Consider the following 20,218-nt stretch of genomic DNA (forward strand, 5'->3'; position numbering starts at 1 on the left):
CCTGGAGGGGCAGAGCATTGCCCCCTGGTGGGCAGAGCGTCGCCCCCAGTGGGCTTGCCGGGTGGATCCCGGTCGGGCACATGCGGGAGCCTGTCTGTCTCTCCCCGTTTCCAGCTTCAGAAAAAAGAAAAAAAAAAACAAACAACAACAACAACAAAAAACCCTTATTCAGGCAAGACATAGTTAAGTGGCCCTTGTGCAAATGAGATCAGTTTACCTTCTTGGAAGAAATACCCTAGGCTCGTCCACAGTGTCGTAGATGGGGCCGACGGCCCTGGGTACCTTCAGTCTTCAGTGGCAAACCCCAGCATTCTGGGCAAGGTTAGGTCATAGGTGGCTGGAGCAGGGCTGGAAGAGACTGAACCCTCCCTTAGCGGAGCGAGGGGGAAGCCTACCTTCCAGTGTCCCTGTTTCCTCACAGCAGAGGCATGTAAGTCTGGCAAGCTTTAGCTCAATGACCTTCCTTTCTACTATTGAAGCAGGACCCAGATGGCATAATGAGACCCCTTTGGGGCATTGGAGCCTTTAAGGGCGTATCCTAAAAGCTGGTAGGTCACCTGATCTCTATTGGGCTTTTTCTGCCTCTTGGTATCTTAAAAACCATGCTCAGAAGATCTCGCTGAGGGGTTTGAGGATCCCCTTCCGCCTATATAAGTCTTTTCCATATATCTGGAGCTATTTGGAAAAAGACAAAACGGTGTTATTAGCTGGATCAAATAAAAGAAGGTAGTAGTTTGCAGGAGAAAAAGATTTGGCGTCTCCTGTTCATCAGCATTCAAAAGAAATTTAAAAATTTTTAAGTAAAAAGCATGATATGGTAGACCCATAGGAGTTCCAGGATATGATTCCCCCCTTTTAAATTTTTTTAAATTGACCTTAAAATATTTGCTGGGTATACTTTAATAATACCTTGACTTTAAAGATTGTAAGAAATACACGTAATTTGAAAGGTTTGACAAAATACAGTAAATGCTTTTGCTCCATATGCAGGAGCATCGTCAGTTTAACCAGTTTAGGAAATCCAATAATAGAACAATGCATACAGACAATGAGCTATAACATGCTTAGCAGCCTCTCCTGTTCTGACAGAGGTTACTATAAATCCAGAATATGTATCCACTGTAACGTGGTCATAGGATTGTTTGCCAAATGAAGGTATATGAGTAACATCCATTTGCCAAAGTTGTCCTGGTAGGGGTCCTTGAGGGTTAACTCCAAATGAAAGGGCAGATTGTAGTATAGGACCTCTTAGAAAGGATTTCCCAATCTGCCATGCTGCTTCCCGAGAAAGTTGAAACTGTTTACACCGGGCTGCAGCGTTCTGGTGATGAATAGTATGAGACTGAATTGCTTGATCTGTCATGGTTGCTCCAAATAATTTTCTGTTGGGTAGCGCCACTGATATTCTTAAATTATCTATTTTTATAATTGATGTAAAAATATATAACAGAATTTGCCATCCTAACTATTTTTTAAGTGTACAGTACAGTAGTGTTAAGTACGTTCATGTTATTGTACAAACAATCTCCAGAACTCTCTTCATCTTGCAAAACTGAAACTCGGCACTCCTTAAACAATAACTCCCCACCCTCCCCCGGCCTCTAGAAATCCCATTCTACCCTCTGTTTCTATGAATTTAACTACTTTTGGTACCATTTATAAGTGCAACCCAGCAGTATTTGTCTTTTTTTGTGACTGGCTTATGCTGATTAACAAGCCACTAATTTCACAATAAAATGGAAACCTATTTTTGATGCTATTGGCAAAGCCTCTGTTGTCAATGAAGAAACAAATAGTCGAAGTGCTTGTAATAGCTATTTCTGGAATGTGGATGAGGAAATTGAGGCAGAGAGAGGTTAAATGACCTACCTGTTGCTGATCACACAGTGAAGAAGGGTAGAGATTGCACTTTGAACCCAGGATTGGCTCCACAGCTTGCCCCAAAGCCTTTGCCCTGGGCTAGAGCTCACAAGACAGCCAAAACTTGGAAACCAGCAGCATCTGGCTGGTGTTTGAAAAGAGGTGGATGAAGTCATCCAAGGAGTAGTGGCCACCAACATTTAACTAAGGGGCAGCAAAGGAGACAACCCAGGAGTATGTCCCCACTGACTGACATACTGTGGGTCCTCAACCACTGTTCACTGGATGAGTCTGAGAAGGAGCAGCAGGAAGTGGGAGGTAAATCAGGGGACTTTTCAGAAGCCAAGGGGAAATTTCTTTTTCAAAAAAGGACAGTGGTCAACATATTATATGCTGAAAAGAGGTCAAGCTAAAGTCTAAGAAGTGACCTCTAATTTTAGGAACAATGGAGTCATTGATGATAGGCAGTTTCTTGGGATGGTAGGGGCAGGGTGTGCTGGCAAATGTTGAACAGCCAACTCTCCAAAAAAGTATCCAATATGTTTATTATAAATTGTATTGATGTAAAGGTTATGTAACAGAATATACAGATAATAAAATATATAATTTCTTTATAATAAAGTCCTCTTGTGTATCCATGATTTCATAAACAGAGGTGTAGTTCTAACATGAATGTTGACTGATATTTTTATTTATATTTTCAAGTAAGACAAAAAGTGAAACAATGAAGATATGTTGAAACTTATGGTTCCTCAATGACTTGAGTGACTTCTTTGGTATGCTTGTCCAAAATCTAATCATGAAAAAACACTGGACAAATCTGATAATAGTTTACAAATCCAAGAGAATAGTTCCCCGATTTTTGGTGCTATTCACAATTCAACTGTTACAGACATGACACTTCCAAATAGAATCTGCACTATTAACATTTCTCCATTGCTTTCTTAAACCTACACAATCAACAAAGCCTGATACGTTGTGTTTGCCAATTTCTTTTTTTTTCCTTTTAGATTTTATTTACTAATTTTTCAGAGAAAGGAGAGAAAGAGAGAGAGAAAGGGAGAGGAGCAGGAAGCATCGACTCCCATATGTGCCTTGACCAGGTAAGTCTAGGGCAGAGGTCCCCAAACTTTTCACACAGGGGGCCAGTTCACTGTCCCTCAGATGTTGGAGGGCCAGACTATAAAAAAAACTATGAGCCTGACCAGGTGGTGGCACAGTGGATAGAGCGTTGGACTGGGATGCAGAGGACCCAGGTTCGAGACCCCGAGGTCGCCAGCTTGAGCGCGGGCTCATCTGGTTAGAGCAAAAAGCTCAGCAGCTTGGACCCAAGGTCGCTGGCTCCAGGAAGGGGTTACTCGGTCTGCTGAAGGCCCGCGGTCAAGGCACATATGAGAAAGCAATCAATGAACAACTAACGTGTCGCAATGTGCAACGAAAAACTAATAATTGATGCTTCTCATCTCTCTCCACTCCTGTCTGTCTGTCCCTGTCTATCCCTCTCTCTGACTCACTCTCTGTCTCTGTAAAAAAAATAAACAAATAAAAAAAAAATTTAAAATTAAAAACAAACAAACAAACAAAAAAACTATGAACAAATCCCTATGCACACTGCACATATCTTATTTTAAAGTAAAAAAACAAAACGGGAACAAATACAATATTTAAAATAAAGAACAAGTAAGTTTAAATCAACAAACTGACCAGTATTTCAATGGGAACTATGCTCCTCTCACTGACCACCAGTGAAAGAGGTGCCCCTTCCAGAAGTGTGGCGGGGGCCGGATAAATGGCCTCAGGGGGCCGCATGCGGCCCGTGGGCCATAGTTTGGGGACCCCTGGCCTAGGGTTTCAAACTGGCGACTTCAGCATTCCAGATCAACGCTTTATCTACTGTGCCACCACAAGTCAGGCATATTTGCCAATTTCTGTGGTGTAAATACTCCCACCAAGGCCAATTTCAAATGATCAATTAGATGTCACTAAATGAATTCGGAAGAGATCACAGTAGTACAACATTAGAGTATCTCTACCATACAGATATTATAAATGTAAATAACCCTGCCTGAACAGGTGGTGGCGCAGTGGACAGAGTGTCGGACTAGGACGCGGAGGACGCAGGTTCGAAACCCCAAGGTCACCAGCTTGAGCCCCGGCTCATCTGCTTTGAGCAAGGCTAACCAGCTTGAGCCCAAGGCTCCTGGCTTGAGCAAGGGGTCACCTGCTGTGCTGTAGCCCCCGGGTCAAGGCACATATGACAAAGCAATCAATGAACAACTAAGGTGCCACAATAAAGAATTGATGCTTCTGGCCCTGGCCAGTTGGCTCAGTGGTAGAGCATCGGCCTGGCGTGCAGAAGTCCCGGGTTCGATTCCCGGCCAGGGCACACAGGAGAAGCGCCCATCTGCTTCTCCACCCCTCCCCCTCTCCTTCCTCTCTGTCTCTCTCTTCCCCTCCGGCAGGCAGCGAGGCTCCATTGGAGCAAAGATGGCCCGGGCGCTGGGGATGGCTCTTTGGCCTCTGCCCCAGGCGCTAGAGTGGCTCTGGTGGCAACAGAGCGACGCCCCGGAGGGACAGAGCATCACTCCCTGGTGGGCAGAGCGTCGCCCCCTGGTGGGCGTGCCCGGTGGATCCCGGTTGGGCGCACGTGGGAATCTGTCTGACTGTCTCTCCCCGTTTCCAACTTCAGAAAAATACAAAAAAAAAAAAAAAAGAATTGATGCTTCTCATCTCTCTGTGTCTCTGCAATAAATAAATAAATAAATAAATAAAATGCAGTAACTTTAAAAGCATGTAATAGTAAAATGTAAAATGAGTTGTAATATTTATTGTTTTTATTTATTTATTTTTAGTGATAGAGAGAGAGACAGGGAAGAAAGGAGAAGCACCAACTCATAGTTGATCAGTTTAGTTGTTCATTGATTGCTTCTCATACATGCCTTGACCAGGGGCTCCAGCCAAGCCAGTGACCCCTTGGGCTTAAGCCAGCAAGCTTGGGCTTCAAGCCAGCAACCTTTGGGCTCAAGGTAGTGACTATGGGATTATGTGTATCAGGGGTCCCCAAACTACGGCCTGCGGGCCACATGCGGCCCCCTGAGGCCATTTATCTGGCCCCCGCCGCACTTCCGGAAGGGGCACCTCTTTCATTGGTGGTCAGTGAGAGGAGCCTAGTTCCCATGGAAATACTGGTCAGTTTGTTGATTTAAATTTACTTGTTCTTTATTTTAAATATTGTATTTGTTCCCATTTTGGTTTTTTACTTTAAAATACGATATGTGCAGTATGCATAGGGATTTGTCCATAGTTTTTTTTATAGTCCGGCCCTCCAACGGTCTGAGGGACAGTGAACTGGCCCCCTGTGTAAAAAGTTTGGGGACCCCTGATGTGGATGATCTCATGCTCACGCCTGCGACCCTGTGCTCAACTTGGTGAGCCTGCACTCAATCTGGTGACCTTGGGGTTTATGAACATAGGACCTCTGAGTCCAAGGTTGACACTCTATCCACTGTGCCACCACCAGTCAGGCTTATTACTTCTGTTTTTAAATATAATTTATTTAATTGTAACTTTACATATTTGATTTTTATAATAGTTGCATTTAATAACTGGTTTACAATATTTCTGTAAAACAAAAAGTTAGCTTTCACAGATTGGTAGAACACACTCCTGGGTGGGGGTGGAAACCAGACTGCAGTGAGATATAGCTTCCCTGATCAAGTCTCTAACCCAGGGGTCCCCAAACTACGGCCCGCGGGCCACATGCGGCCCCCTGAGGCCATTTATCCGGCCCCCACTGCACTTCCAGAAGGGGCACCTCTTTCATTGGTGGTCAGTGAGAGGAGCATAGTTCCCATTGAAATACTGGTCAGTTTGTTGATTTAAATTTACTCGTTCTTTATTTAAAATATTGTATTTGTTCCCATTTTGTTTTTTTACTTTAAAATAAGATGTGTGCAATGTGCACAGGGATTTGTTCATATTTCTTTTTTATAGTCTGGCCCTCCAAGAGTCTGAGGGACAGTGAACTGGCCCCCTGTGTAAAAAGTTTGGGGACCCCTGCTCTAACCATTGCCAGAAGTGTCCACCTTCCTTGTCTTTCTTTATAATCTGTTCCCCTGCTTCTCTGCTCCAGCCACACTCCAGGATCTCACTCAGACTGTTCCTGTAGAAGTACCACTTCTGCTAGTTTTGGCAAATTAATCCATACTCCAAAACATGTGTAAGTCTCCTTTGTAGCACTTATCACAAGTTGCTATTAAATTACTCTAGAAGTAACAGAAATTGTTTCTTTTCTGTCTGTATGAGACATAATAGCTGTGATGGCAGAGGCTGAGTATGAGTCATATTCAAATTGATTCCTGCAGTACTGACTACAGTGCATTGCATATATTTAAGTGCTCAGTAAGTATTCACTGAATGAATGCTTAAGATGAAGGCCTGCCAGGAGAAGAAACACGATCAGGGAAAGGTTAAATATGTGTCAGGCAACACCACAAAGCATCTCCTTGGATGCCTTTTTGGAATGGCCTGGGTTTCACCTTCCCAACATACACTATTACCAGTAAACATGATTCTGAAAACATCCAACCTGTGACAAGTTAGAATTTTAGATTTGGACCTGGCCGGTTGGCTCAGTGGTAGAGCATCAGCCTGGCGTGGAAGAGTCCCGGGTTCGATTCCCAGCCAGGGCACACAGGAGAAGCGCCCATCTGCTTCTCTACCCCTCCCCCTCTCCTTCCTCTCTGTCTCTCTCTTCCCCTCCGCAGCCCAGCGGAAGCTCCATTGGAGCAAAGATGGCCCAGGCGCTGAGGATGGCTCCGTAGCCTCTGCCTCAGGCGCTAGAATGGCTCTGGATGCAACAGAGTGACACCTCAGATGGGCAGAGCATCGCCCCCTGCTGGGCATGCCGGGTGGATCCCGGTAGGGCGCATGTGGGAGTCTGTCTGACTACCTCCCCGCTTCCAGCTTGGGGAGGTGGGGAGGAAGAATTTTAGATTTGTAGTTTATGGCAGGTTTCTGAGTGGGAGCTCCCACCATCAGGGAAGTCCCCCCTGAGGAGGTGGCCTTTCTTGCCATAGTGAGATAGGTTTGACAATATAGACCTGGTCCATACCGCCCACTAGTGGGCATTCCCGCTTTCATGGTGGGCGGCAGTGGAGCAACCAAAGTATAAATAAAAAGATAGATTTAACTATAGTAAGTTGTTTTATAAAGATTTATTCTGCCAAATTTAGCGAAAATCCAACATAAAGTACTTGGTAAGTAAGTATTATTATATGCTTTAAGTTGCTGTAACTCTGCTTTATAAATTTTATAAAGTTACTTCCCTACTTTATAAATCACGGTTACTGTGGAAACCAGTGGGCGGTTAGAAAATTTTACTACTAACAGAGATACAACAGTGGGCGGTAGGTATAAAAAGGTTGACTACCCCTGATATAGACCATCTGTGATACCAAGAATGACCATTAATGGCCATTTTGTAGAAAAACCCAAGATATACAATATTGTTCTCAGCTCACCTACCACAAACCTTTGAAATAAAAGGACTAGGTGTGTGTGGGGGGGAGGATAACTAAAACGTAGAGCTTAGATCTAACTGTCCATATAATTCTGTATTTCCAGGAAAGATATAAGATCCCCCCCCCCCCCGCTAAATCAGCTGAAAGGGGAAACCCACTTATTTCCATGAAGTCCCTAAATTAAAAAACTTCAAAACAAAACGAACAAAAAAAACACTACTGTTACAACCCTACAGAAACAGTTTACTCACACATCTAAAGGAAAGAAAAAGGAAATGATCGTCAGGAAGAATCAGAAAGGAGCAACCAGGGTGTTGCAAGCCCTGATCACGCAGAAACGTTAATCACGAATCATGCGATCTCCAATCATCATATTCTAATCTGTCCTCCCAAAGGAGGAACAGGTAAGGATTATCCTACCTGACGATAGGCAGCAGTTTTTGGTATTCCGAACTTCAAGAAAAAGATTCCGCTATAAAGTAGGGTGAGTAAATAACACGTTAGCCTAGGCCACTTAAAAATATTTAGAATCTTGCTTTTGTAGTAGCTACCTTTACTTGCATATTTTTCAATATATATGTATTTCCATTTGGCTGCCAAAAGGGATAAACTATTTCCTCCCAGAATGCTCCACTCACGAGCTTGCAGGCCTAATTTAGCAACACCTTATTTACATGTCTCCGCCCACTCGCTTCCGAAAGACAGCTACCGTAATAACCAAAATAAGAGCAATACATATTATCTTACAGACTGTAAGGCTGGAAAACAGCTTTCTGTTTCTCTAGTAGTTCTGATGTTACCCTAAAATAGATTTCATTATAAAGCACTAAATAGACCTCTGATAATCCCAAACTCGACAGATAATTAATACTAAAATCTTCCACTGAATGCATTTGGGGGGAGGGGAGCTTCCTCCTTCCAGTAACGGGAACAGTCCTTTGATCCTTCAACCTTTCTTCCTATGCTCCCATGAAGGTAATCAGAAAGGTTTCTTTTTCATCCCAAAGACGCTGATAAATAATGCCATTTCAGTGACAGCTGGGAGGGCACTGTGGAAGGTAGGTGGTGAGTTTAGGGCCCCCTCCAATAAAAATACCTAAATCCCCAAACCGGAGACCCCACTGCCAAAGTATAGGTGGAGTGGGGGCTTCAAGAGACTACAAGAGCTGGAGCGGATCTGGTAACTCACAGGTGGAGTCAAGGGCTGGGTGGGGGAAACGCTCAGATTAAGAGTAACCCTTCCTCCCCCACTCCCAAATATTGGGTACTACTGTACCTGCAGAAGACAAAAATGTACCAGTACACGGTGCACTCCCACCGCTCAAGTATGAAAAAGGATAAGGCCACAGATGCACTGCAGTGAGCCCCGATGGCTTGGGAACACACGTGAGTCAAGGAAAGTCTGGATTAATTGGTAGTGACGGGCCAGAAAAGGCCAGTGGTGGAGCTGGCACTTGAATTCAGGTCCATTTCTTGCTTCACGGACAATTGAAAAGATAAGGGCCAGCAGCTCTGCCTTCTGAGTTTTAGGATAGCCATGTGAGTACAGGCCAGAGCTGAGCCTGCACAGCTGGGACCCCCGGCTAACTCCATCCCATATCTAGAATACAGCCTGGACCCTTCGGATAAAGTAAGAATAGGCTCCCCACCTACCCCAGACCACACAAGGACTTGATACATTCTGCTGGAATCAGCCTCCAGCACCCTTGTCCTCTGGGTCCACAATTCAATTGTCAAGAGCCTTCCCTGATCCATTTTCCTCACTTCCTCTGTCTCTGCTGAGTTCCCATAGTGCTTTATATTTTCACACACTCCTATAGCATAGTGCTTATCACACTGAATTACAGAGTCTGCCTGCTCAAGGTGGAAAACTGTTTCATTCCATTTGGGAAATCTTCAGTGCAGGGTGTACAGCAGAAGCTTAACAAGTGATAGCAGGTTGTATTAACCTGTATTGCCTAAGATCTCTCAACTGGAGAGACTGCCTGCCTGCAAGGGCAGACGCTATTGTGTCCCAAGTGCTAGTTAGGTGGTAGAGAGGAGTCGTGCAGGAAACAAGCCCTATGGGAAAGGTGCCCAGGCAGAAAGGATACAGATGAGACTCTGGGTACTGTTGAACATAGAAACTCCTGAGAAGAAGCCGGCCAGCTCCACTGCAAAGAGGCCCAGGGTGACAGAGAGCGCTACCACCAACCTGCAGAGAAGAAGGGAGTTGGCTAAAGCTTTCTGGATTTCTTCTAAGACCCCTCCACTCCCACTATTATTTAATTCTGACTACCGCGCCCCAGTGCTCACTGAACGTCCTGCTTCTCATACTCCTCGGGGGTGAACGTGAGAGGCAGACAGGCCTGGATGTTGCTGTCCTAGAGAGCAAAGAGCAAGAGGGTGGGAGGACCCGACTAGGTCAGGGCCTGGGGAATGAGCGGGATTGGGCTGGGACCACTGAAGTGGGAATGGGGGCGGGCGGAGGGTGGCTGTGGGTCTTACCCGGGACCAGAATAAGGTGATGACGACCACCAGATGCGCCAGGAGCGTCAGGAAACGAGAGGGCACGAGCGTTGAGATCCGGCCCATGGCCCTCAGAGGCAGGCGCACCGCCTGGAAGAGAGGCTGTGGTCTCTACAGCTATAAGTTCAGGGATGGCCACTTCGTCAAGTCAACAAGGCTAGGTTGCAAAAATCCCCAGCTTTCTTTCGTTAAGTCTCCAAGGCTAGCTTGCAAAAATCCCTAGCTTTCTTCCCGCCGCCGCTGGCACCGCCCAATTGCCTTGGCAACAGCGTACACGAGCACGCCGGACCCGGATCTTTGAAAATCTCGCGAGGCAGTAAAACATGCAGTCGCTCTGAGCCTCTGGGAAATCGCAGAGATGGGTTCCGCAGGGGGAGGCTTTGGCAGGTGGCCCACCGCGGGCCATGTCCCCTCGCGCAGCGGAGCGACTTGTGACTGCGCAGTGCGACGCGGCCCTGCACCGCCGAGTCTGCCCATGCGGGGCCCGAGGAGAACAGAAACCGGTCCGAACCTATCCGGGGACATCTCTTCGTGTTGCCCACGCAGGGAGCGGCTCGGCCCCTAGTACCCACTGCATTGCCCAGGAGGATCCTCCGCGTAAGAGCTACTCGCTGCAGACCGCTCTCACCGCCACGCGGGTTAGGGAATCGCAGTGCCCAAGGCATGGACGCTCTCTCCCTGTCACTCCTCCGTATCCCTCTGGCTTTCTACTGCCCTGGCCAGAGGAGACGAAGGGAACTGACGTTAGAGAGGTTGATGTCCCTGGATTGTCCAGTTGTCGCTTATTTTCACGGAGCCCCAGGTTGTGCAAGGACCCCAGACCTAAACTGATCTTTATTCGGATCGCCCCCCACCTTACTCTCCAGACAACTTTGCTCAGTTTGGTGATGGATTTACAGAGTGCAGAAAATGGCTAGTTTTCTTGAACTAGGATGTGGAAGAGAGGCATGTTTTGGGAAGAAAGTAGACTCAGCCAGAAAGGCGGGGAGTGGAGGAAGGAAATAGTACCCGCATCCCTCCCGAGGCAAAGAGCAGTTAATGACGCAGACTCTACTCCGATTTCCTTAGCTCTTTGAGGTGTGGATGAGGCAGGTTAAGAAGTTAGGAAAATTCCCTGGCAAGTGGAATGAGGGAAACAGTTAAAAATAGTTAAACAAGGCGGAGCAATTAACAGCCTGCTAATAAAATCATTACGATTTTATCTTCCCTAATCAAGGACATTTAGGAGCATATGGTTTATATCTCTTCTCCCCAACCAAACCTCTTCCATCTTGGGTGGGACAGGCAAACTCATCAAGTCAGGTGGACCCAATTGCGTCTTTCCCTTGAGGTAACCATCACCATGAGACTCTCAGAATGACAATGATGGCACCTAAAGTACAGTGACAGGTGAGCTTCATATACTCTCCAACATGGGAATTACAGTACAGCAAGCACAGAAACATTCTTAGCCCAAGCAAGATGCAAGGACCAACTGAAGGGCTCCTTGTGCTTTTCTTCCCTCTGTAACTTACATGACTTTTCTCTTGGAAGGCCTGAACATGGGGTTGTTCCTCAGAGCCAAGTTCCTCCAGTGACAGTTTATCAATTTGTTCAGGGATGAAGGAAGCACTGTCATAGTATGAAAGTGAGGAAAGACAGAGACCAGCTTTTGCAAAGTGAGGTCCCTGAAACAAAGAGAATGATAAGGAGTCAGCTGTGTAAATATCTGGTGGAGGAGCAGCAAGTGCAAGTCTTTAGGTGGGAACAAGCCCAGTTTGTTGAACAGAATAGAAGTTCGTGTGTCTAAGGGAAAGAAAAGATCAGGGTGAGGTGGGATGGGTCAGATCATGTCTGGTCTTGCAGCCACAGGGAGGGACATGGTAAAATTTGTGTCCTAAAAGAGGACTTTGGTTGCAACATGGAGGATGGATTTAAGAAGATTTTAAGCAAAAGGCTAGTGAAGAAGCCACAGAGTTATCAGGAAAGACAGGATGAGATTGAATGAGATTGGAGAAGAGTGGGGTCAAGAAGGTAGAATAGCCTGACCTGTGGTGGTGCAGTGGATAAAACATCGACCTGGAACGCTGAGGTCGCCAGCTTGAAACCCCCGGCTTGCCTGGTCAAGGCACATATGGGAGTTGATGCTTCCTGCTCTTCCCCCCTACCTCTCTATCTCCTTTCTAAAATGAATAAAAATCAGATATTAAAAAAAAGAAGGTAGAATAAAGTGGAAGAAATCAAGAAGATAAGAAGGCCTGAACATGGGGTTGTTGGTTGGTGAGAAAAAGGGAGGGATGACAGATTTTGGGCTCCAGCAGCTGGAAGTTTGGGATAATCTCAAATATACTGCATATATATCAACACACACACACACACACACACACACACACTATTCCTACTAGATAGTAAGAACTGGGTAGTGACATTTCACATTGTGAATTAATGAACAGCCAGCAGGCATTTAGGTCTGTCTTGTCATTTTCCATGACCTTGGTTTACAGAAGCCTGTCCTAAGAGAAGCTTCTTAAAAACGTTGAGTTTTGGAGCCAGCCTGTGGTCATAGGAGGTACTGCAGTTACTGGTTGTCCTTCACTCACCCTGATGACAGCAGCACACAGGCCTCAGGCCACCATCTCTGTCTCTGAATCGGTGCTATCCAGCAGAACTTCCTATGGTGATGGAAATATTTCATATTGTCTCTGCCCAGTAGGAAAGCCAGCTAGCTCCATGTGGCTGTTGAACACCTGAAATGTGGCTAGTGAGAAGGAACTGAATTTTAAAAATTTAATTTAATGGCCCTGGCCGGTTGGCTCAGTGGTAGAGCGTCGGCCTGGTGTGCAGGAGTCCCAGGTTCGATTCCCAGCCAGGGCACACAGGAGAAACACCCATCTGCTTCTCCACCCCTCCCCCTCTCCTTCCTCTCTGTCTCTCTCTTCCCCTCCCACAGCCAAGGCTCCATTGGAGCAAAGTTGGCCCATGTGCTGAGGATGGCTCTGGGGCTTCTGCCTCAGGTGCTAGAATGGCTCTGGTTGCAACAGAGCGACGCCCCAGATGGGCAGAGCATCGCCCCCTGGTGGGCGTGCCGGGTGGATCCCGGTCGGGCGCATGCGAGAGTCTGACTGCCTCCCCGTTTCCAACTTCAGAAAAAATAAATAAATAAAATTAAAAATTTAATTTAATTTAATTTAAATAGCCCCATATTGAGCCTGGCCTGTGGTGGTGCAATGGATAAAGCGTCGACTTGGAAATGCTGAGGTCGCCGGTTCGAAACCCTGGGCTTGCCTGGTCAAGGCACATATGGGAGTTGATGCTTCCAGCTCCTCCCCTACTTCTCTCTCTCTGTCTCTCCTCTCTCTGTCTCTCCCTCTCCTCTCTAAAATGAATAAATAAAATAATAAATAAATAAATTTAAATAGCCCCATATTGAATACCCACCTAGTGGCTACAATATTGAGCAATGCAGCTCTGGAAAGAATAACTTATTGGTGTCTAAAGTTTGGAAACTGGTTGGATGAATGGAGGAGATTTAAATATCAGAGAGTACTATGAATGGTGACACTGGACTGATCGTACTTCACACCTGCTGTAGAACCTCTCTGAGCCTAGAGATCAAGTCCACGTTCCCTGGTACCATGTTCATTGGCCCAACTTCCCTTTCTAGCAAAAATTTTCACCCCATCCCTTACTTCTTACCTACCCAGACATGTCTCCTTCTTCAATAAGCCAGGCTCTTGCCCACTATAACTATAGTGCTTTACTCAAGCTATCCCTAAATTTCACACATACTTATTGAATATGCACTGTATTCCTGTACTGTGTACTAGGAATACATATTTTCTACTTCTGAATAACCAAGGAAACAACGGAAAGATAGTATTCTAAGTGTTATCTTGGGGGGAGAAACAGGAAAGGCCTCTTACCCCAGTTGGGGGGAAAAGTGGGGAGGAGAGAGCTTCTGAATTGAGTCTTGAGGGGTACGTAAGAAACAAGCTGGTATAAGGATTGGGAAGACCATCAAGCAGTACTTCCAGGGACAGAGGCACAGAGACATTTGGGACCAAGGTGAGTGTAGACAGTTGTAAATGAATCGGCAGGGTTGTCACATAGGAGATGAGAAGGCAGTAGCTGAAGAATCAAGCAAGAATATTAAAAATAATGACAACCATAATAATTGTGTGATAATTACCATCAGGGTCTGAGCACTCTATTTGTAGTAAACTAATGGTATTATAACCTTTACTATTTTACAGATGGGGACATTGAGACACAGGGAGATTCAATAACTAGCCCAAGTTGCACAACTAGAAAGTAACAAAAGTTTGCATATGAACTCTGGCAACCTGGCCCCAGAGCATACGTGCCTAAGAATCTCTTGGTCCTGGGGGCCCACCCAATAAATTAGGACTTAATCCCAATTTTAAGCCGTGGCGTCATGGGATCATGTGTCCGTTTTTAAAAGGTGATTCTCTTCGACTCTTTTGGAGGCAGACCATCAAAGGGTCTATTACAATAATTCACAGAGAGAGACTGAGGGGATGGCGATGGGAATGGGGTGTGAAGGCTGACAGGAGAATTACAAAGGAAATGGAGTTGACACGACTTGGTGACTGGGAGTGGGAAGTGAGAGAGAAGGAAGGGTCAAGGCCACTTGCTGGGAATGCAGAAGGACTGGAAAGTAAGGATGACAAGGTCAAATGGAGCTATCCAGCAGGCACTGGCCATCTGAATCCAGAGGTTGGGGCCCTCAGCACACAGGTGATGGCTGAGTCCAGGGAAGGTGTGCTAGGAGAGAAGACAACTGAGGAAAAAGAGAAAAAGAGACGGGGTGGGGAGTAAGAGCCAAGGGAATGTCAGCAGATGAGTGTCAAGACAACCAAGGGAGGAAAAGGCTCTTAAAGATGTTGCCTGGGTCATTTAAGATGAGGCCCAAATAATAGTCTGTGACATCTTTGTAGTCCTTGATAACTTTCCCCAGGGCCACTGCGCAGAACGTGCAGACGTTTGGCTTGGAAGGGAACTGAGATCCAGCATGGCCTCTTTTGTCATATCAGCCTGTTGAACTTTTCTCATCCTTCAAGAAGCAAATGGGGGTCCCTCTTTAGAGGTTCCCAGCTGTATCTCACCTGAGGACTTAAAAAAAAAAAAAAGACTGATGTTTATTGTGATCAAAATCAGAACAGTGGTTGCCCCTAGAAGAGAGAAGCAGGGATTGCTTGGGGAAGTGACAGGAAAGAACAGCCTGGGGTGAAAGGAATGTTCTATGTCTTGAAAAGGTTCTGGGGTGCATTTGTCAAAATTCATCACTTCAGACTTATGTATTTCATTGTGTAAATTATCTGTCAGAATGATAAGAAGTGGCAAAATTACCGATGTCGGAGTTCTACCTTGGATGTTTAAGTCAGACCCTCTGAATCTGAGGCTTTTCTGTGTGACTATCTGGGAGGCAAGCGACTGTTAACGTGCGGCCGGGGCCGAGACGCATTGCTGGAGCAGCTGATGTCACCGCTTCAGGGACCCCGGGCTCCGGCGTGGCTCTAGCACTCTGGGTCTGGTGTCCGTTTCTGCGCAGGTGCGTCCCTGCTGGGCTGGGAGCTCCGCTTCTTGCAGGTCACTAGCTCGGGGCCGACTGCTCGACCGCAGGACGCCGGGGGAGGGGTCGGAGGGACCGTTGAGCCCGAGCCCGCAGAGCCTCTGCTGGGTCGGTGTGCCGTGCTCGTCCCACAGGATGAATGAGCGGGCGCAAGCACCACGTCGCGAGTTCAGGTAAACCCTAGGCCCTCGCTCCTCAATCACTGAGACTTTGGCAGGCTGCAAACCAAGCTCTCAAGTGGTTATGAGGAAACTGGACCACGGCGACGGCCGGTCGACCTCGTGGCGCAACGGTAGCGCGTCTGACTCCAGATCAGAAGGTTGCGTGTTCAAATCACGTCGGGGTCACGTTTTCTCCTATTTTAAAAAAATATCTATAATTTTCCGTTGCGTTCGAGCCTCACTGCCCACGCTGGGAAAGCATCTTGTAAGTGCCGGAAGGAGAGGGCTCCCGGCGGGAAATCCCGTGCAGTCCGGCCCGGTCCCCAACAGTCTCGCGGTGGTTTGTGCTGCAGGGTCAGTAGCTGTAAATCGAAGCTCAATACGGCGTTCCCGAGGACTGGCGCGTGGTCCGGTTCGCTCAACCCAGCGAGTCGCGCGCTCGCGCAAGCGAGAATGTCGCTGGGTTAGTTCAACGCCCCGCGTACCGTTTCCACCGAGCAGGGCAGGATCTCAAGGATGAAATCCCTCCGCGACCTGGGTGAACAATTCTTGATTGAGAAATAAATAAGAATTCAGACCTTAGAGAGACGCCCCAGAAGCAGCATCTGTGGGTGGTGTGGCTAAGTGGTTAAGGCGATGGACTGCTAATCCGTTGTGCTATGCACGAGTGGGTTCAAGTCCCGTCTTCGTTGGGTTGTAGTTCTCATTGTTTATGCCAATTTTTGTAATTCAAAAGTAAGAATTTCTCGTTACCTTCCGTCTGCCTACATTCAATTTACATGTCACTTCTCCACTTTCTCTTGTTAGCAGTCGAATTTTTCATAAGAATAGGGGAAGGTTGCTTATAAAATGATACCGGATATTAACTCACTTGCCATGGAGCTGACCTGGCCAAGAAAAGAGGTTCCTACGCTTCTGGCGTGAGGCGCCGTGGCTTAGTTGGTTAAAGCGCCTGTCTAGTAAACAGGAGATCCTGGGTTCGAATCCCAGCGGTGCCTATGTGAGTTTGTGTGTCTTTTGCTAAGACAGTGCTAGAAGAGTCTGAGTTTTGGGGTATCCATCCTTATCGAATTTCCCTTATATCCATCCTCTCTCCGAGCAAGCAGTTTTCCATTTCGATTTGGGTTCCTGAGCACGACTTAAAAATGGTCAGTCTTGAGCTCCTTATTTGCGCTTTGGCCTGCTGCCAAGCACCGCAGTCGTAGCATCTATGTTTGTCTGTGTTGTGTCTTAGCCGTTACTTCCCGAAATGCTTGGTAATTCACTCTTCGCATCCTGTTCATTTCTCCCAAATAATTATACCCATTTAAAATCTTTCCTAGACAGTTATCAGTAATGCTAATTCTTCATAATACTATATTTATCCCCCTCCTAGGCATAGTTGGCCGGTTAGCTCAGTTGGTTAGAGCGTGGTGCTAATAACGCCAAGGTCGCGGGTTCGATCCCCGTACGGGCCACAAGGAAGAGTTTTAATGTTTTCTATTTGTTTTTTTCCCCTTTTTTTTCTTTTGCCCTGATCAGCTCTCAATTGGTTAAAGCATGCTCCTGATACACCTATGTTAACGGTTGGATCCCGGTCAGAGCACAACACAAGACTCAACCAATGAATGCTTAAATTGGTGGAACAACAAATAGATGTTTCTCTCTCTCCTCCTTTCTTTTTTCAAATTAATAAATAAAAACAATTTTTAAGTGTTTTTACTGGTTAACTTCTTGTTGCTGGGGAAAGCTTGAGGAACATTCCAACACCGGAACTTTACATACAAAAGAGAATAGTGTTGAGACACAGTCCAAGTGCTAGTGTTTTCACGGAGAGAAGGAAGGTTCCAAGAAATTGGAGCTCTATCTGTGAAGTCTTTCTAAATCTCCTGACTATAATATGGTGGCTGCAGGAACTCACTATGTGTACTGTCCACAGATGCCAGAGGGTGGAACAAAGATTGTCTCAAACCATACACGTGGCACTGATCAGTGCATGTGAACTATGGTAATGGAGCTAACAAGTTTTTCCTGTATTTCTCCATAGACAAGATGGCCAATTAGCCCAGTCCATGACTGTCCACTTTAGGATCTGAGAAGACAATCCCCTCCCTTTTACTTCTGGAGCGCCTTGGTTCCGTTTCTGCTTTTCTTGGATCTCTGGGCCACATCTGTGTCCTGCAGTTCCCCTCAGACCTGCTGCCTAAGAGCAGGAATCATATCCTTCCCCATATAGCCTGGGACCTCCACGTCACTCCTAGTAGTACTGGCCCCTCCAGGAAAAAGACAGCCCCATTCCTTTGGCTCATCAATCCCTGTAATGCCACACAGACACAGCTTCAGCCTTAGCAGCAGCAGCACTTTAATTCCACAAAAACTCAGAAAGCCAAAACTCATTAGAACATTCCACAACAGGTGGGCTTCAAAACCAGCAACCAATCTACTGAACCCTGAGAGTAGTGAGGCCCCTCCCAACTCACCCCCTCTACCATGCAATGCATTCCTTGTAGCTCCACCCTGGTCTGCTGAAACGGGATGGCAGGGCACCAGCGAGCAGAAGCAGATTATTCATCTGCAGGTGCGCGTCCTCGTCTGCGTGGTGTGGCCAAGAACCACTCAAGCTCCCATAGACCCTGGCACCTGAGATGTAGCCACTGAAGTACGAGTGGCCACAGTGGGAGCAGGGGCTTCCTCTGTTCTCCTTTCTTGATCACATATAGCAGTCATAATGTCTCCCAAGCCAAGACCCGAAGGCCTGGGTTCCCAGGGACTGTGTTCTAGCTAGGGAAGAGAGTTGGGGAGAATAAAGTAGCTACAGTTGGCTAACTGAATGATGTTCACATCATCCCCTCCCACCAGAAAAGCCTCTAGAACTTCCCCATATACACCTGCATAATGCCCATCAAGTGGACACGGGCCTGCTAAATAAATGCATCTTAAAGAGCCTCCAATATATCGTTCTCCCCACCAGAGCTCCTTGAAGAGTCCTTAGGATCCCGCTGGGCCTGGCCTTTCTTGCCCTCCTGGTTACTTGCACAGAGCCTCCAACACCTCTAAGGTGCGCCGGATATCCCGGACTTGGCGCGCCAGCCCCTGCACCGGCTGCAGAGCCCGCTCCAGCTCTTCACAGCGCGCGAGCAGGGTGTACATCCCCTTGATGCTCATGTCCACGGCTTCGCCTAGGGAGTCCACGGCGTCGCGATAGGTCTGAATGCAACCCACGCTCAGTGCTGTCAGCTCCTGCACCGCGCCGCCCAACCCGCGAAGCAGACGGTCCACTCTGCCGCCCAGCTCCCGACTCAGCCGCTCCAAGTCCCGCAGCACGTCAGGGTCGATGGGAGGGATGGCCGGAGTGGATAAGGACTCTGAACAGGGCGGCGCAGGCGCAGGGGGCGGGGGTTGAGAGGTGCTGCTCAGACGGATCTTGAGTTGCAGATTGTTGGCGACAAAGTGGGTGAGGTCGCCGTGGCGGCTCACCGTGCCCTCCAGCTCTAGAGGGCTGGAGATGGTGGCGCGACGCCCGCCGCCCGCGCAAGACTCCGCACCCCCCGCGGACCCGGAGCCGCCGCACGCCCCGCTCAGCCCGTCTAGGCTGCGGCTGTCCTGAAGGCGGCTGGAGAACGACCTGCCAGCCCTGCCGGCCACCCCCTCGCTGTCTTCCTCCTCCAGCTCAACATCCATACCGCCGTCTCCCGGGCTCCCCCGACGGCAGACACTTTCGGATGCAGGCTTGTCCTCTGGTGGCTCAGGGTCCTCTCGTAGAGAAGGGTCGTGCTCGGGACTCGGCGCCCCCTGGCGGCTCGCCGGTCCACTCGGCGTCACTGCGCCGCTGGGCTCGTTCTCCGGAGCCTCCCGTTCCGGCCAGTGGACGACGCTGCAACTCGAAGTCTTCGGAGACGCCCTGGGGTGGCGGCTCGAGCCTCCAACGTTCTCGGCCTTTTCCTCCCCCGACACCCGGAAGCCTGAGGGCGGACCAGAGGGCGTTCTGCCCGGCCCGCCGCCGAAGATCGCGGCTTGCTGTCCCCCCAAAGCTAGAAGGTCTGCCTCGGGCCCAGGCTGCCCCGGGAACGACTCCATACTGCAGTTGGGGGCAGGAACCGAGGAATTGGTTCTCCCCGGCTCGGGAGGCGTCGGCGGCGCCTTTAAGGGGCGTTGGTAGAGGCACGCTGAAGGGCTGCGGGCTGACAATGGGAAGGACGGGAGCAACACTCTGATTGGCCACGGCGACCAGGAAGTCCCGGAAGAAGAGCTGTTATTGAACAGCCGGACACAAGTGAGAGCCAGCGGGGTGGAGATAAGAGGGTGACAGCTGCTCTCCTCGTTCCGCCCTTTCGAAAAGTTGAGGGGGCGGATCTTAAAGACGAAGGTTCTGAAATACCAGTCCTCCAGGGGCCGGGCTGAGACTTTTTCCTCCCGCAATGGTCACGCCCACAATTGTTGCTTAGCAACCACACCGCGGCAGGATCAGACCTGAGACCGAAACAGTATCTCCTACTTGGACCATCGGGATTGAACCGCACCTACTTGAGCAGGAAGGATGAAAACAATCTTCAGCAGAACATGAATGGTTCGTACCGTTATCCTGGGCCCACAGAACTAGCAGATGAACTACCCAG

At 48.0% G+C, this 20,218-nt stretch overlaps 2 protein-coding genes and 4 non-coding genes across 7 annotated transcripts; 3 read left to right on the forward strand and 3 right to left on the reverse strand.

The window, feature by feature from the left end:
- Positions 1-5,667: 5,667 nt before the first annotated feature.
- TMEM107 (transmembrane protein 107) lies at positions 5,668-10,183 on the reverse strand. 2 transcript variants are annotated; one of them, XM_066264204.1, is made up of 5 exons: positions 9,870-10,183; positions 9,678-9,745; positions 9,476-9,576; positions 8,680-8,755; positions 5,668-8,431 (listed from the first exon to the last, which is right to left on the reverse strand). In XM_066264204.1, the coding sequence occupies exons 1-5, from the start codon at positions 9,954-9,956 to the stop codon at positions 8,362-8,364; spliced, it is 402 nt and encodes a 133-aa protein (XP_066120301.1). In that variant the 5' UTR covers positions 9,957-10,183; the 3' UTR covers positions 5,668-8,361. The 2 variants fall into 2 exon arrangements, with proteins under 2 accessions (XP_066120301.1, XP_066120299.1); XM_066264202.1 differs by having other exon boundaries at positions 8,659-8,755; positions 9,870-10,181.
- On the reverse strand, positions 7,674-7,809 carry LOC136327414 (U8 small nucleolar RNA). The gene has a single exon (XR_010729636.1). It is a non-coding gene; the product is annotated as a U8 small nucleolar RNA (small nucleolar RNA).
- Positions 10,184-15,737: 5,554 nt separating the features above from the next.
- Positions 15,738-15,809, forward strand: TRNAW-CCA (transfer RNA tryptophan (anticodon CCA)). The gene has a single exon. It is a non-coding gene; the product is annotated as a tRNA-Trp (tRNA).
- Positions 15,810-16,547: 738 nt separating this feature from the next.
- On the forward strand, positions 16,548-16,621 carry TRNAT-AGU (transfer RNA threonine (anticodon AGU)). Its single transcript has one exon. It is a non-coding gene; the product is annotated as a tRNA-Thr (tRNA).
- Positions 16,622-17,006: 385 nt separating this feature from the next.
- TRNAI-AAU (transfer RNA isoleucine (anticodon AAU)) lies at positions 17,007-17,080 on the forward strand. Its single transcript has one exon. It is a non-coding gene; the product is annotated as a tRNA-Ile (tRNA).
- Positions 17,081-17,947: 867 nt separating this feature from the next.
- BORCS6 (BLOC-1 related complex subunit 6) lies at positions 17,948-20,013 on the reverse strand. Its single transcript, XM_066264205.1, has one exon. It carries the CDS (start codon positions 19,677-19,679, stop codon positions 18,630-18,632), a length of 1,050 nt encoding a protein of 349 aa, XP_066120302.1. The 5' UTR covers positions 19,680-20,013; the 3' UTR covers positions 17,948-18,629.
- Positions 20,014-20,218: the final 205 nt, after the last annotated feature.

The sequence above is a fragment of the Saccopteryx bilineata genome, chromosome 2, assembly GCF_036850765.1.
Source record: "Saccopteryx bilineata isolate mSacBil1 chromosome 2, mSacBil1_pri_phased_curated, whole genome shotgun sequence".
Taxonomy (NCBI): domain Eukaryota; kingdom Metazoa; phylum Chordata; class Mammalia; order Chiroptera; family Emballonuridae; genus Saccopteryx; species Saccopteryx bilineata.